At 44.7% G+C, this 12,943-nt stretch overlaps 1 protein-coding gene across 1 annotated transcript in view; it reads right to left on the reverse strand.

The window, feature by feature from the left end:
* Window positions 1-1,958: 1,958 nt before the first annotated feature.
* The window catches only part of ST7L (suppression of tumorigenicity 7 like), a gene marked incomplete at its 5' end in the record, with an annotated part of 18,388 nt that continues 7,403 nt past the window's right edge, over window positions 1,959-12,943 (reverse strand). Inside the window, 5 exons of the mRNA XM_010185383.1 lie at window positions 1,959-2,012; window positions 6,249-6,388; window positions 9,019-9,111; window positions 9,254-9,404; window positions 12,484-12,586. Coding sequence (XP_010183685.1) covers window positions 1,959-2,012; window positions 6,249-6,388; window positions 9,019-9,111; window positions 9,254-9,404; window positions 12,484-12,586 — 541 coding nt within the window. The remainder of the gene's footprint in view (window positions 2,013-6,248; window positions 6,389-9,018; window positions 9,112-9,253; window positions 9,405-12,483; window positions 12,587-12,943) is intronic.

The raw sequence follows: 12,943 nt of genomic DNA on the forward strand, positions 1-12,943 counted from the left end.
GCTGGAAAATGTTCAACTTCGAAAAGCATTAGGTTGGTTACCTTATGGGCCCCTGCGGAGCGAGAAGTGAAGCTACACGAACACAACATATCTATTAATCACTACGGTGATTCCAGGGTGAGAAACAGCCCCAGTGGCACACGTTCAACTGGAAAGAAAGTTGAGAAAATCACCTACTAGCAGTTAGGCAACTCAACAACATTTGGTGGTACCTTTCTGTAGCGCTCCCCTCTTGACTGCTCAGTGAATTCCAGTATTTCACTTGGATTAAAGCCCATCCAACAGAGAGCAACAATGGCATTTCTACCCAAACATGTGTGCTTTGTCAGCCAGAGTTACAAATAAACTGCATTTACACAGCACACACAGGTGAGTCTCCACTTCATGGTGCCTTGTTTAAAGGGTAAAGGAGGATCTGGAGAAGAAAAAAAGTCATTCTCTGTCTTCTGCACCAAGACAGATTGGAGGTCAATCCAAATTGACCTGTGATTGACTGATTTGGGAGTTACTGCAGAGAACAGAACAGGCTGCAGCAAGCTTCTTCCATCCAGGATTTAGAAACAAGAATAACGGACCCCACTTTTGACAGAAGCCATCAATGCCAGGGCTTACATCAATCCCTCACAAAGATCAGTGAAGATTAAGCGTGTAAAGTGTCCCTGGTTAGTATGTGTTTCTCTCTAAAATGTGCAATGATGGGCAAACTTTCACTGCTCAGAATTAGCATTTATCCACAAGCTGTGCTGTTTTTATCACTTTCCTGGAGCCCTGGCTAACGAGGCTCCACTGCAGCAGCAGGAGAGGACGCAGAGCTTTTCTGTAGCGGGGAAGCGGGATGGGGTCACTCACACCAATGACCTTGGCCACAGCTACCACAGCCCATTCCACCTCTGCCGTAATCAACCCCACAGCCGGTCCCGATGCGCGGCAGCGCCTCCAACGAGCTCCACACCTCGGTACCAACAACTCGAGAGTTCAGATCTCCCAAAGACCCCCATGCAGGTATCACAGTCACTTCCAGCAGTTTCAGAAACCACCCTGTTCTTCAGGGTACAGCGTTTTGAGAGACGCGACACGCACAATTAAATCTAAAGAAGTAACAACACGAAACAGAGGAGCTCACACCATTCCCTTACTTAATGCAAGCTTCTAGGATACAGGAGAAATAAATCTCTGTTTGCACACTATAATCTATATTAAACAGACGCTTAAGAAGTCAATAAATTCAATGTGTTAAGAAGCAACCTTTTAATAAAGAAAGCAGAACCATACTTTGCTGTTAACAAATATTTTGAAAAAGGCTTATAAAATTACATCTAAGCCAAATATCTGGTGCATCTGCAGCAGGGAAGGAAGTGCCAGTACTCCAAACATCTGCTCAGTTTGTGTTACAGAGGAAGTATGAGCTTCCAGTTGAACAAGTGATTAAGGGAGCAATAAGGTATTGCTCAACACAAACTATCTTCTTAGATGATTACAGCCTAAAGCCAAAGAAGAAACTGAGACGAGAAGCACCATTACCAACATGGAAGCCCGTCACAGATACCAGTTTGAAGAGCACAGCTTTCTTCCTTGCCCCCACAGCCAGGGGCTGTGACAACGACGAGACTGAGCCATGGTGGAAAGCTCCCCCCAGCCAGGCTGGAGCTGGCAGACACCGGACAGCAGAAGGACCTCGATGTTTTCTGTGATGACGGTGAAGGGGGATGAATCCCAAAGCACTGCAAGAAACAGAACACAACCACCACAAATCAGCTCAGTTTCAAAACCAACGGCCCTTTACAGGCTCCACGTATGAACAAAACCATCCCATACCTTTCCCTCAGAGGGACAGGGCTACGATCCCCTCAGCACTGATGCTGTTTAACATTAAATATTAGCCAAGACTCACAGAAGAAGAAAAAGCCCCGTGGGAAGCCACAGCTCCTCCCTTGTCCACTCACCCCGGCGCGGTCCGCTCAGCTGGGGGCCAGAACACTGGGAGCACTCACAGGCCACAGCACCCGCAGCACCTGGGGAGAGGCAGGGGGTCAGGACAGTGTTTTTAGGGGCTCCAGCACAGGACCCACAGTGCTGAACAGCCCAGGGAGGGTTTTCTGGGGTGTTCAAGCATGGATTAGTTACGGATCATCGACCTAAGGTGTGAAAACTGAACAGACCTGTGCTCCCAGACAGGATCCATACTCCAGATGCCATCTGTGCAGTTCCAGAAATAAAGATTAGGCTAAAACAAATGCTGCAGACTCCCCTGCACCTTCTCAACCCATCCCCCAGGTATTCAAATCACTGGGACCCGCGTTATCCTCGTACAAACCCTCTTTTCCCGAGGCAGCAGTGACAGCACTCATTTACTTTGAGGGTTTTACTTTGGCCCTCCTGGCTTCTATCATAACCTCAAATATTACATTAAAAAGGCTTTTAAAACATAACATTCGCAGCAGCGCAGGAGCTTTTCACTGCAGCGAGCTTCTTCCCTGCCTGTTTGCGTGTGGCACCTTCCCATTAAGTGCATGAGTTAAGATGTAGATTAGCACGGCAAGAAACCTTTGCCCTTGGCATCGACGCTGGGCTGTGACAGGAAACTGCAGGCTTTTTCCTAGGGAGCGCAGAGCCCCTCGCCGCACACTGGCAGGGAAGTGCACATCTCCAAACTATACACATTTTCTCTTAGATAAGCAAAAGGCTCAAGTGTTTATAAATATGAAAAGTTCAGCAGCTGGCTAAAAAGTTAATTCTCCAGTCTCACTTAATGAGCGCTGGGGAAAGTGGTGAGGGGGATTTGCTCAAAAAGCAGAGCAGTGTCACAGAAAGCAGGACCTGCCAGACGGGCTCTGCTCAGCCCTATTTTCGGTCTCTCAATGGCCGCTATCAACAAAATGGCAAGGAAACCTCTCACAGGGAGCTATGCAACAACCAGAATGGGAACTGTTTTCTCCTAATCTTGCAATCCACAAAAATTAGCCAATTTTTAATTTAAGTCCTATGACTTCTTTCTTTGTTGTGAAAATATCAAGCGATCCGTATCAAAACACTCTGGAGCATGGACTGTCTTGGGATTGTGTCCAATTCCCTGAGCACGGAAGCTGTTTTCAGTAGGATTTAGCAGGAACACTGCTGCAATATTTTGTTCAAGACTTTAACTAATGCTGGTCTATTCGAGTAGCATAAGATTTGGACTAATAAATGGGACTGATGTGCCTGGGAGGTAAGCGTGTTAGCTCTTCTCAGGGACTTCTGAGCAGACTGCCGATGGTGCCCGCTGCACCCCACACCTCCAGCTTTCCTGAAGGCAGACTTCTCAGTGTCTTCCCAAGATACTGCAGAAGGAAGTGTGCAACATCACTTCTGCAAGGTGACACACAGCCACCTAGTTCTCCACCTATGTAATTATTAAAAAATAAAAATGCATACTGAATGGCAAAGTAACCAGCCCCTTTTGTCTGCAGTTTCAGCAGAAGCTGGTTTATGCCACAGAGTATTTTTCAGCTTGCTCAGTGACGTGTATCAATTATTGTTATCCCTTTCATGTACCTCCTCTCTCTGTCACTGACTGAGAAACTTCTGAACAGCAACTATTTCAGAACAGCTGTGTCTGGTGAGCACGAGCAGAGCAATTCCCCAAGAGACCAAAAATCTCGCTGAAACCAACAGCCAGGCTGAGCTCTTACCCACAGCACACGTACCACAGGCTGTGCAGAGCGCTCTACCACCGCCTGTCCCAACTGCCATAGCCTCACCTGCTTCATCTCCCCTCCAAAGAACATTAAAAGTCCGAGCAGCAGAACCAACAAGCCACAGTCGGCCCTAGGCAGACCCATAAATACCGAGCTCTTCTGCCAGCATCAGTCCCTGGTACCTGCAGCCCCTCCACCTGCACCAGTCCCTGTACCTGCAGCCTCTCCACCTATACCAGTCCCTGTACCTGCAGCCCCTTTATCTGCCAGCACCAGTCCCTGTACCTCCAGCCCCTTTATCTGCACCAGTCCCTCTGTACCTGCAGCCCCTTTATCTGCACCAGTCCCTCTGTACCTGCAGCCCCTCCACCTGCACAGGACACCACACAGTGTGGCACCGGGTCCCGTTGGTGGCATCCGCTCCGAGGGAGCCGCTCGCAGCTGGTGCCAGCGCTCGTCTCCGGACGGTGCACTGCGCTGTGTACATTGGAACCAGCAAACGCTTCTCTGTGATTTTTGGCCACTTGGAATATTTTTAGCAATTCGCCAAGGTTTACCCTGTGATTTATTATGGAGGAAACAAACTCAAGCACTAACAAATGAAAATATGTAAACTCTGACTCTTCAAGTCAATAGAAAGGTATTCAGCTTCTTAAAACCCTTTAAAGGCATGCAGTTCGCTGGAGATTCAGTTGCTGGAAACATGAGTTTGATTAAGAAGCAACTGAAATGTGATCTAAGGAGTCATATTTAAGTCGCCTAGAGATGTACAGTGAAAAATTTCAAATACACAATACTTTGCAGTTGTCATTGCTAAAACTGTGTTCTAGATCTGCTGGAAACTCAACAATTCAACAATTTGTTGGAAATATATTTTGTATGGCATTTTCGCTGAGGCCAAAGCACTCCATGTATCTACCAGCTATAGCTTCATTACCTCAAATAACTATGTAATGAGTTAAAACACAGTATCAAAACAAAGACTTGAAATAATGGGGTACACTGAAACACTGAAGCAATCTGTAAGTGTCAGTTTTATACTGAGTATGATTGCTTCTCAAGTTTTCTGAATGCTTCTGAAAACATCAGGGATGGGATCAAGAGCACTGGAAAGATGGTATTTCCTTCTCAACTGTCAATCTCAGGGTATGAATACAGAATTCACCTCTTGTCTGTGTATCCCAATACAGTTTCCACTTCTGTCAAGTGAGCAGCAAGGACCCCTCTGTCTGTGACTGCCCCCGCTCTGACTTGGTTGGTGGAACAGCACGGCAATACGCACGCTTCTTGAGCATCTTTGCAGCTGAACAGACACCATCCATCCTTTCTATAGAAATTATCCAAAATAAAGACTGTGCCAATTGAGCAAACCCTGGGAGTTTTCTCCCCGCACTTGGACACGTCACTTGCCATTCAAAATGCCATTACGCAAAGCAAACTAACTCGCACAAAGTCTGTTTTTGGTTCAAGAAACCCAGCAGAGAACTTCACCACGCAATTCTTTGTTAGCATAACATCTGACCTTGTATCTCTTTGGAAATCACACAACTTTGCTAACGCAGCCCTTGCAGAATTAATCAAGCAGATGGTTAGAGCCCAGTTCCTATGAACCCAGCCAATCCCGAGCAGCACTGAAGTTTGTCACTGCCACGTCCAACTGCATTTTCCAACGTCAAGATCAGCAGCACCATGTGGAAATGAGGCCCCGCTCTCAGACCTGCAGGACTTGGACGCTGCAGACCAGAACCGGTAGCAAAGCCAATGCATTTAGGAACAAAGCATTCTTAGGAAGAAAGGTTTACCTCCTGCTCCATTACCTGCTGCACTAAAACTGCAAGAAAGCGTACGCCTTTCACCGCGTTTTGAGTAGCAAAGCTACAATAAAGGATGCATTTTAGAGTTCAGAGCTCTCTATCTGCCCCTCCGCTCTACAGCACGAGACCCACAGCACAAAGAAGGCCAAATACCCCGCATGGCCTAGGCTGAGAAGCAGGGGGGAAGCTGTCTGTGCTGTTTTTCCCCCTGTCAGTGGAACAGCACAGCTTTCAGTGTCCAGGGAAGATGGCAAAGGCAAAGCCAGCAGCAATGTTAACACAAAAGCAAGAAAAAGAACCCTAAAAAGAGCAGGACAGAGAGAGGAAGAAAGGAGACAGGCACCAAAGGCACCCATAGAAACAAATAGCTCAGCACGACATACTTAGATATATTTATATATTAGAAACGTATCTAGCTAAAAGCCTGAGGCTCTCACACTGCAGTCCTCCACTTCTAAGAGAATAAAATCCACACTCACCACAGTACTCTGTGGCAAAATTTCTCTGGTGCTGACATGCTGCTCCCTCACCATAAGAGTGCAAAGTAAAGCCATGGTATGTTACAGTAACAGTTCAACTTCTTGGCAAAATACACATTGTGCCTGAATTTCAGCAAGCCCTTGTCACAGATTAGAAATTACAAAGGAAGATACAATAATCTATGCCCCACGAGCACAAGACTGCCCAGAGCCTACTTCAGCATGGACCCCAAAACTCCCCAAGATCCCCGAGTGAGCCCCATGCCAGGGCCAGCACTCACAGCTTTAGCAAAGACGACCATCAGCTCAGGGAACTGGTGTGTGAGCAGGGCGAGCATCGCCGAGAAGGAGCACAGGCCCGCGGTGAAGTGGATGAAAAAGGGAAGCTCCTTCTGTGGGTACACGGAGACTTCATGAAATGCTGAAAGGAATAAAAACGGAGAACATCGGCATTTGGTAATTGAGGACCGCGTTCTGAATTATTTACAGTCTTTAACTCAGTTCTAGACTTTCAGGAGTAAGCGTGGACTCAAGACTATGTTAGATCCCAGAACTTAAACTTCTCCATTCTTTTCCACTACAATAAATGTTTTGATTATCAATAAATGATATCTTGCTCTTCCCAATCTTCTTTTTCACTTGTACAGGCTTTATTTTTGCAGCATTTCATCAGGCTTGGTTTTTGGTAATAATAAATAACCATCATGTTATTTATACATGCAAGGTAGCTCCTTAATACTGTTCACAAATGTCTGGTTGGTAGGCTACAGTAAATTTTTCGGAGCAGCTGACAAAGCAGACCTCAAAGAAAACAGTACCAGGACTAGGTTATAAATTCTGTACGTGGCAGCTCCTTGCAATTTCCAATGTGTGGTAACAAAACCAAGAGAAGGCAATCAGATGGGCTACGTGCTGGCACATGGAGCTTTCAGCACTCCAGACACTGCCACTGCTCACCAGGACCTGCCTGCTGAGCTCCCAGTAATGGGCTCTGAATGCCTGCAGCTCTGACTTCCATCCAATGGTTTTAAAGGGGTTTTAAATGAAGAAAAAAACCCAGTTTCTACAGACAGACATAATTATGAAAGGGCTGCACACTTCCTGACAAGCTGTTTTTAAAAACTAACAAAAGCATCAACATTTAAGCAAGCCTTTTTGGAAAACAAGAAAACAGAATTCTCCTTATTTTCCCTGTGTTTGTTTTTCATGTTGTACTTGTGCTTTTTGACCTGATAAGCAGTAAACTGAAGTCTGAGGGGGGAAAAAGACACCTTCCCCTCTCAGTGACTGTTTCCGAATGTCGGCACAAGTAAAGTTAGAAAAGCAGGTCCAGCAAAAGTGGGTTCTGCCATCAACTCATTAATGGCAAAGTGCTTGGGTTCTGTTTCACTTTTAAGTATAAGATTTTGGAGCACAACTAGGTACAACGTTTGGAGATCCAGGTCCAACGTCCATCAGGGATGTTGAACGTTAGCCCAGAGATCAGCAGTTCACCTCCATCCCACCAGCCCTGCCAGGGCACGATGGGTACGACAGCAACGCCCTCCTCTCCACAGAGCAACCGAAGAAACCACCATGCAACACCCTCTACACACTGTGTAGAAACTTACCTGATTTTTAAACCATGGAGCAGTGCAATTTAGGAAAGGTCCCAGCATAAGCTAGGAAATTGTACCAAAAAAAAAAAGGGGGAAGGATTCTTTTTGAAGTTGTTTTTCCTACATTGGGAAATTAAGATCAAAACTTAAATAGATAAGGACAACTAAAGACAATTCTATACACTCAGAGCCATTTGGGAATTGTTATGAGTTAGACCAATACAGGATTTTTGAGTCATTAATTTGGTCAACATGATTTTAAATAGATAAATTTTAAAAAATTAAGCGTCAAGTTTTCTCGAGGAAGTACTGCAATAAAAGTGTTAAGATGATTTTATTTATGGGTAGTTTTATATTTAAAACATAACAGGAATGCGTGAGTGATCGTGTTGAAATATCTGCATGTGTTGGTGTTTAATTATGCTGGGAAGTCTACAATTTAGGGTTAGTCGCTAACCAAGGAATTGCTTGTGCAATATCCTGCATAAGTGAGAAATGAGTAATTTAAAGCAGTCTAGGGGCAAATTTAAATTACACATTTTAAATATAACTTCAGGCTTTTAAACAGAAACACGTATGTGCAGTTTTCCTTTCCACAGCTGTGGTCTTGGTGGGTCTGATGGTGCTTTTGCAGTAGCGCTTTCCAGTCCCACGGGACTTGCATTTCTTCCCGATGCAGAAGTTCACCCCTAAAGGGATTCTATTAACATGCACCATTAACAGTTCAATTCTAATCTAAATTAATGCTATTTTGCTAAATACGATGAGCAGGGGCTGCAGCAGTTTAGTTTGTCTTACCTACAGAAAACATACATAGGCTCATAATAGCATAAAGTAATCTCGAAATAATGGGCAGCTGAAAATGACCGACTTTTCAGTGTCAAGCGTTGGTATAAACCCATAAAATACCTGGATACATGTATCCAATACATGGACAGAGTTCTAGGAAGTGCACTGACGCACAGACAAGCAGGTACCAATGAATTAACGACAAAGCAATACACATCCCATGAACCTACAGATGAACCAAGGACTCTGCAAGATCACAGAGAGCTCCTGCTTTGTACCTGAATGCAGGACCGGGAACCACGCATTCATTCCTTGCTAAAAGGAAACTGCTCCTCTGCAACACATGCCAAATGCCCCGCTTCTTTCAGAAGCGCTGTAAAGAACTGGTCCGTGGTGGTGTTCTCAAAGTTGGCCAAACTTAGTCTGGGTGTACCACACACAGACCTCATCTCTGAAGGACTTGTTATTTCAGAATCAAGCTGACATCTACCATGCACATACGGCAAGTGCTGCAGGGTCGCTTGGGAGGGACATCAACAAACAGCTGAATGCCCTTCACAGGGAGCTCAAACTGAAAAACCACAGTGAGGTAAATACCGAATACCACAAACTGAGCATGTCCTTAGCAATGTTTTATTATCATTACTGCTTAGAAACCACTTACTTGGCAACAGTTCTCTGTCTGCTGTTTCTGTGCAACTCGGATAGGGATAGAAAAGATGACCTTTCTCTAACGGGTATGGGATCATCCTAAATGCTGAAAGAAGAGTGAGCAACATTAGATCCATATCTAAACCAAGCGACAGCTTCTCACAAAGAGAACCAATCGTGTTCAGGGTGAATAAAGGCAGAGATTAGCCTACTGTACAGAAAAAAATAAATCAAGGAGAGATACTTACTGCCTTCCCACGTGCAGTGAAGCAGATTGAGAGCCCCCTCTATCCTCTTCCAGTGCTGGAGGTGGAAAAAAGCATAGGCTACTGCCTCGCTGTCCCCTCGCTTCAGAATATGCTCTGGAGGTAGCACTAAGCTTTTCATTTCTAGCAAATACTGAAAGCAAAAACAGAAAGCACACTTGTTTACATGGAATATTGCAATTTTTTAATTGTGAAATGTAAATGATCATTTGAGGCACAACTCATCACGTCACCCAGGGCTAACTCCTGCCTGCTGAAGGGACAGCCCAGTCCTGACCCCGCACTCGCGTGGGATGGGAGAAGCAGCAACTCACGTCTGTGTATGGGACTTACAGTGGGGTTTGCAGTCACAAAATATCAGGGCAAAAAATGCATCTTCAGTAAGGCAAAATAAAAATATATTCTTGTGGAATACACACAAAGTATAACGCTGCAGGTACAACACCAATGAGCTACAAGGTTAGGCTAATAAAAAAACCCACAGAGTTATATTTTTGCTCAGCATTTCTTCACTAAAAATGCCACTATAGGAGGCAAAGTCTCGTTAGCTCCCATGTATGAGCAGCAAACCAGAAAGTGCCAGTGTGCTGACCAAAGGAAGGACAATAAACCAAACCCAGGAAAATCTTGTTTTGATGTGGTTTTGCTGGACTACCACAAAGAATCTCTGATTTCAGGTTTTTTCAATTTCAGCCTTCTCCCTACATCAGCACAATGTCAGAATCTCTGATGCGCAGAAGGGTCAAAGAACACCAGGATTAATCATCTGCAACTTCCCTTGGAACACAGGACGTGCAATTTTGTGTTTGCATGGTACATTAAAAAAGACAGGTATTCATTTTAACTTAGCTTTTAAAAGCAGACGAGTCATTTTTACAAGAATGAGCTGACGGTTTCAGCTCCAGAATTTACCTGCGAGTTGTTGTCTCCTATCATACAATGTCTCCCTCAATACCAGCCAGAGTTAATCCATGTCTTTGATCAGTGTAGCTGGCAATTCCTTTGACTGTCTCCCGAAGTGTAAGAATGCAGCTAACTCGCCGATTTATTTCAGCAGATGCCACAAACTATGAGATTATTTACTAATCCAGTTTGAGGACTTAACTTTTCCCATTCAGATTCTTGAAGGAATGTAGGAGGGGTTATGCCCTGGCCAAATAAAGCACATTTACTGCCTGGCTAGGTTCTTCTCTCAGTGCCTTGGGCCTACACTCCGGAGGGTAATATTCTTGCTAATCCCCTCTAATCCTCTTCAATTTTTTTAATTTTTTTTTGACACAGTAAAGGATCGCTCACACGGGGCCGCTGTGGGAAAACGGTCTCGAATATCTGACCCCTGACCCGCCCCCTGCTCCCCGCAGCGCCCACCTCTGCACCGCGCTGCCCACGCCCAGGGCGAGGGACGGCGACACAGCCCCGGTGCCACAGCCCAGCACTGCTCGACTGCAGGCTCTGGCATCTCTGCACCCACCCTACCCCAAAACCAGGACAAATCCACAGCCTGGTGGGTGTTCATGGCCGTGGTTAACCATAGCACAGGCGAGGTATCAGGACTGAAAACATCCGGGCTTTTGTAGAATTAAGGAAGGGCTTTCTACACAATAAAAATGTGTAAGATACTCAGGTGGTTGGAAAAGATTGTTCCATACATTACCAAAATGTAGTTACAGATGTCTAACTTGAAATGGCTTAAGAGCTTTCTAGCACTGGAAAATGCCTTCCTGACTTTCCAAACAAACCCATCCTTGTAAAAGCATAACTCGGAACAAAGAGAAACAAACATTATTTTATTTTCCTTATGCAAAATGATGCTATGTGCAAAGACAGCCCCTTTCATCAGACGCGAGAACAAAGGGATTTCTACTTTACTTACTCATTCATTTTTAGTCCATGGGACAGAACAGACGGCAAATTCAAACCCAGACTTTCTTCCCCACTGTAGCTCACTGGGCAAGTTATTCACCTGTTTGTGCTCTTGTTCACTTGTTTGCTTTGACTGTGAGCACTTTGGAGCTACAGGCAGCCAGCACCAATAAAATTCTGCCCTGCTAATAAATTGGTGTCTCAAGGCAATACTGTCATAAAAAATTCCATGAAGAAGACTGGCGAGGAATACAATGAGAAGATCAAATTACTGAAGCCTGGAATCAGTTTCTGTGCTTGTCTGCAGAACTATGGAGCGTATTTTGCAAAGAGTCCATTTGAAATGATATCTAACTTCTTCAAAAAGGTATATGAGGCTCCCAAAACAACTGAAGGATACACAAAATAAAAGAACTTTTAGATAATGATAAAGCGTTATAATCTTCTTCCCCTGAAGGCAGAGGCTAAAGAAAAAGCTGTCTGAGACTGTCTGAAATGAACTTGCTACGCTCTTGATCAGTCATGCACACAAGCAGCAATTTCTGCCAGCAATTAGCTTTCTCGGTGCACATTCTATTGGATTGGACAGGCAGACAGAGCAGAGCGGCCGGAGAATTGGAGCCTTCACAGCAACAGCCACTCGGGCTCCACCGTCATTTGCAGAGGATTAGGCCCAGGACTAAGCCAACCTCTGCACTCAAGGTTTCAGACTGAACGCATCCCAACTCTTGTACAGTAAAGAGGAAGGCAGGGTTTGGTTTTCACCCAGTGCTCAGTGGGATCTGCATCTTGGCCGCTTCAAGCAATGCCAGACATTAAATTACAGCCTGTAGCAACACTGACTCTTAATCTTCTTTACGCATGGATGAAGAAAATAGGTAACTGTAATCTGTCAATAACCCGCGTTCTGGAGCCACGCTTCAGAGCCCAGCAGCATGAAGTATTTCGAAATACTACGAGCAATTATTGTTTGGAGAACTTAGTTTGGCTTCAGAGATTTTTAGTATCTAAATTTATAATTACTAACACTTACCCTTACCCAACAAAGGGCCTCCGCTATTATTTTACTGGATTTTCCAATGAGTTAGAAAATTTTGAAGGGTTGCTTTTTGTTTTTTGGGTTTTTTTTTTAAACCCAGTTTAAACATCACCTATTGCCAACAAACAATTCCGGCCACCAAAACTTTATGGCACAAATACCAGCGTGTCTAACAACTCAATGGCTGGAGTTACTGCCGCCTTCAATAAAACACAGGGCTCGAAAGGCTCAGGTGACAAGGTGATAACATAACATGACTTCTTTCAGAAAACAATAAAAAGTGGTCTAACAGAAAATAAAACATCCCTACCTTTGGAACATGAGGGTTAAATTCCACCGCTCTGTGAATGGCTTCCACAGCATTAATTTCTGCCGTACTGAGCCCTCTTTTGGAGGCAGTTTCTGGGGAGAACCTGAAGGCAAAGGTAAATAATAAATGTTATTCAGGTGTTTATTTGAGTTGTAAGCTTAGAGTTCATTAACAATTGGCTGATATATCAAGAAAGATAAACCCTTCTAGGAGGCAAACATTCATGTTAATTTAGGTATCCTGACTGTCATCTGTGCCCATGTGACAAAGTTATGTTTAACTTTTTGAAACATCATGTCAATCACATAACAAAGTGTTCAGTCCTTCCCAAGATGGTTACAATGTCACCTGCTCCAGGGAACGCCAGAATCAGCTCAGCAGACAGCCCAGGACAGAAAGGAAATGCCAGCATGAGCCTCCAGAAATACCCCACACCCAACCCACAAAACACAGGGCTGCT

This window comes from Mesitornis unicolor, unplaced genomic scaffold (assembly GCF_000695765.1).
Source record: "Mesitornis unicolor isolate BGI_N332 unplaced genomic scaffold, ASM69576v1 scaffold2935, whole genome shotgun sequence".
Classification (NCBI taxonomy): domain Eukaryota; kingdom Metazoa; phylum Chordata; class Aves; order Mesitornithiformes; family Mesitornithidae; genus Mesitornis; species Mesitornis unicolor.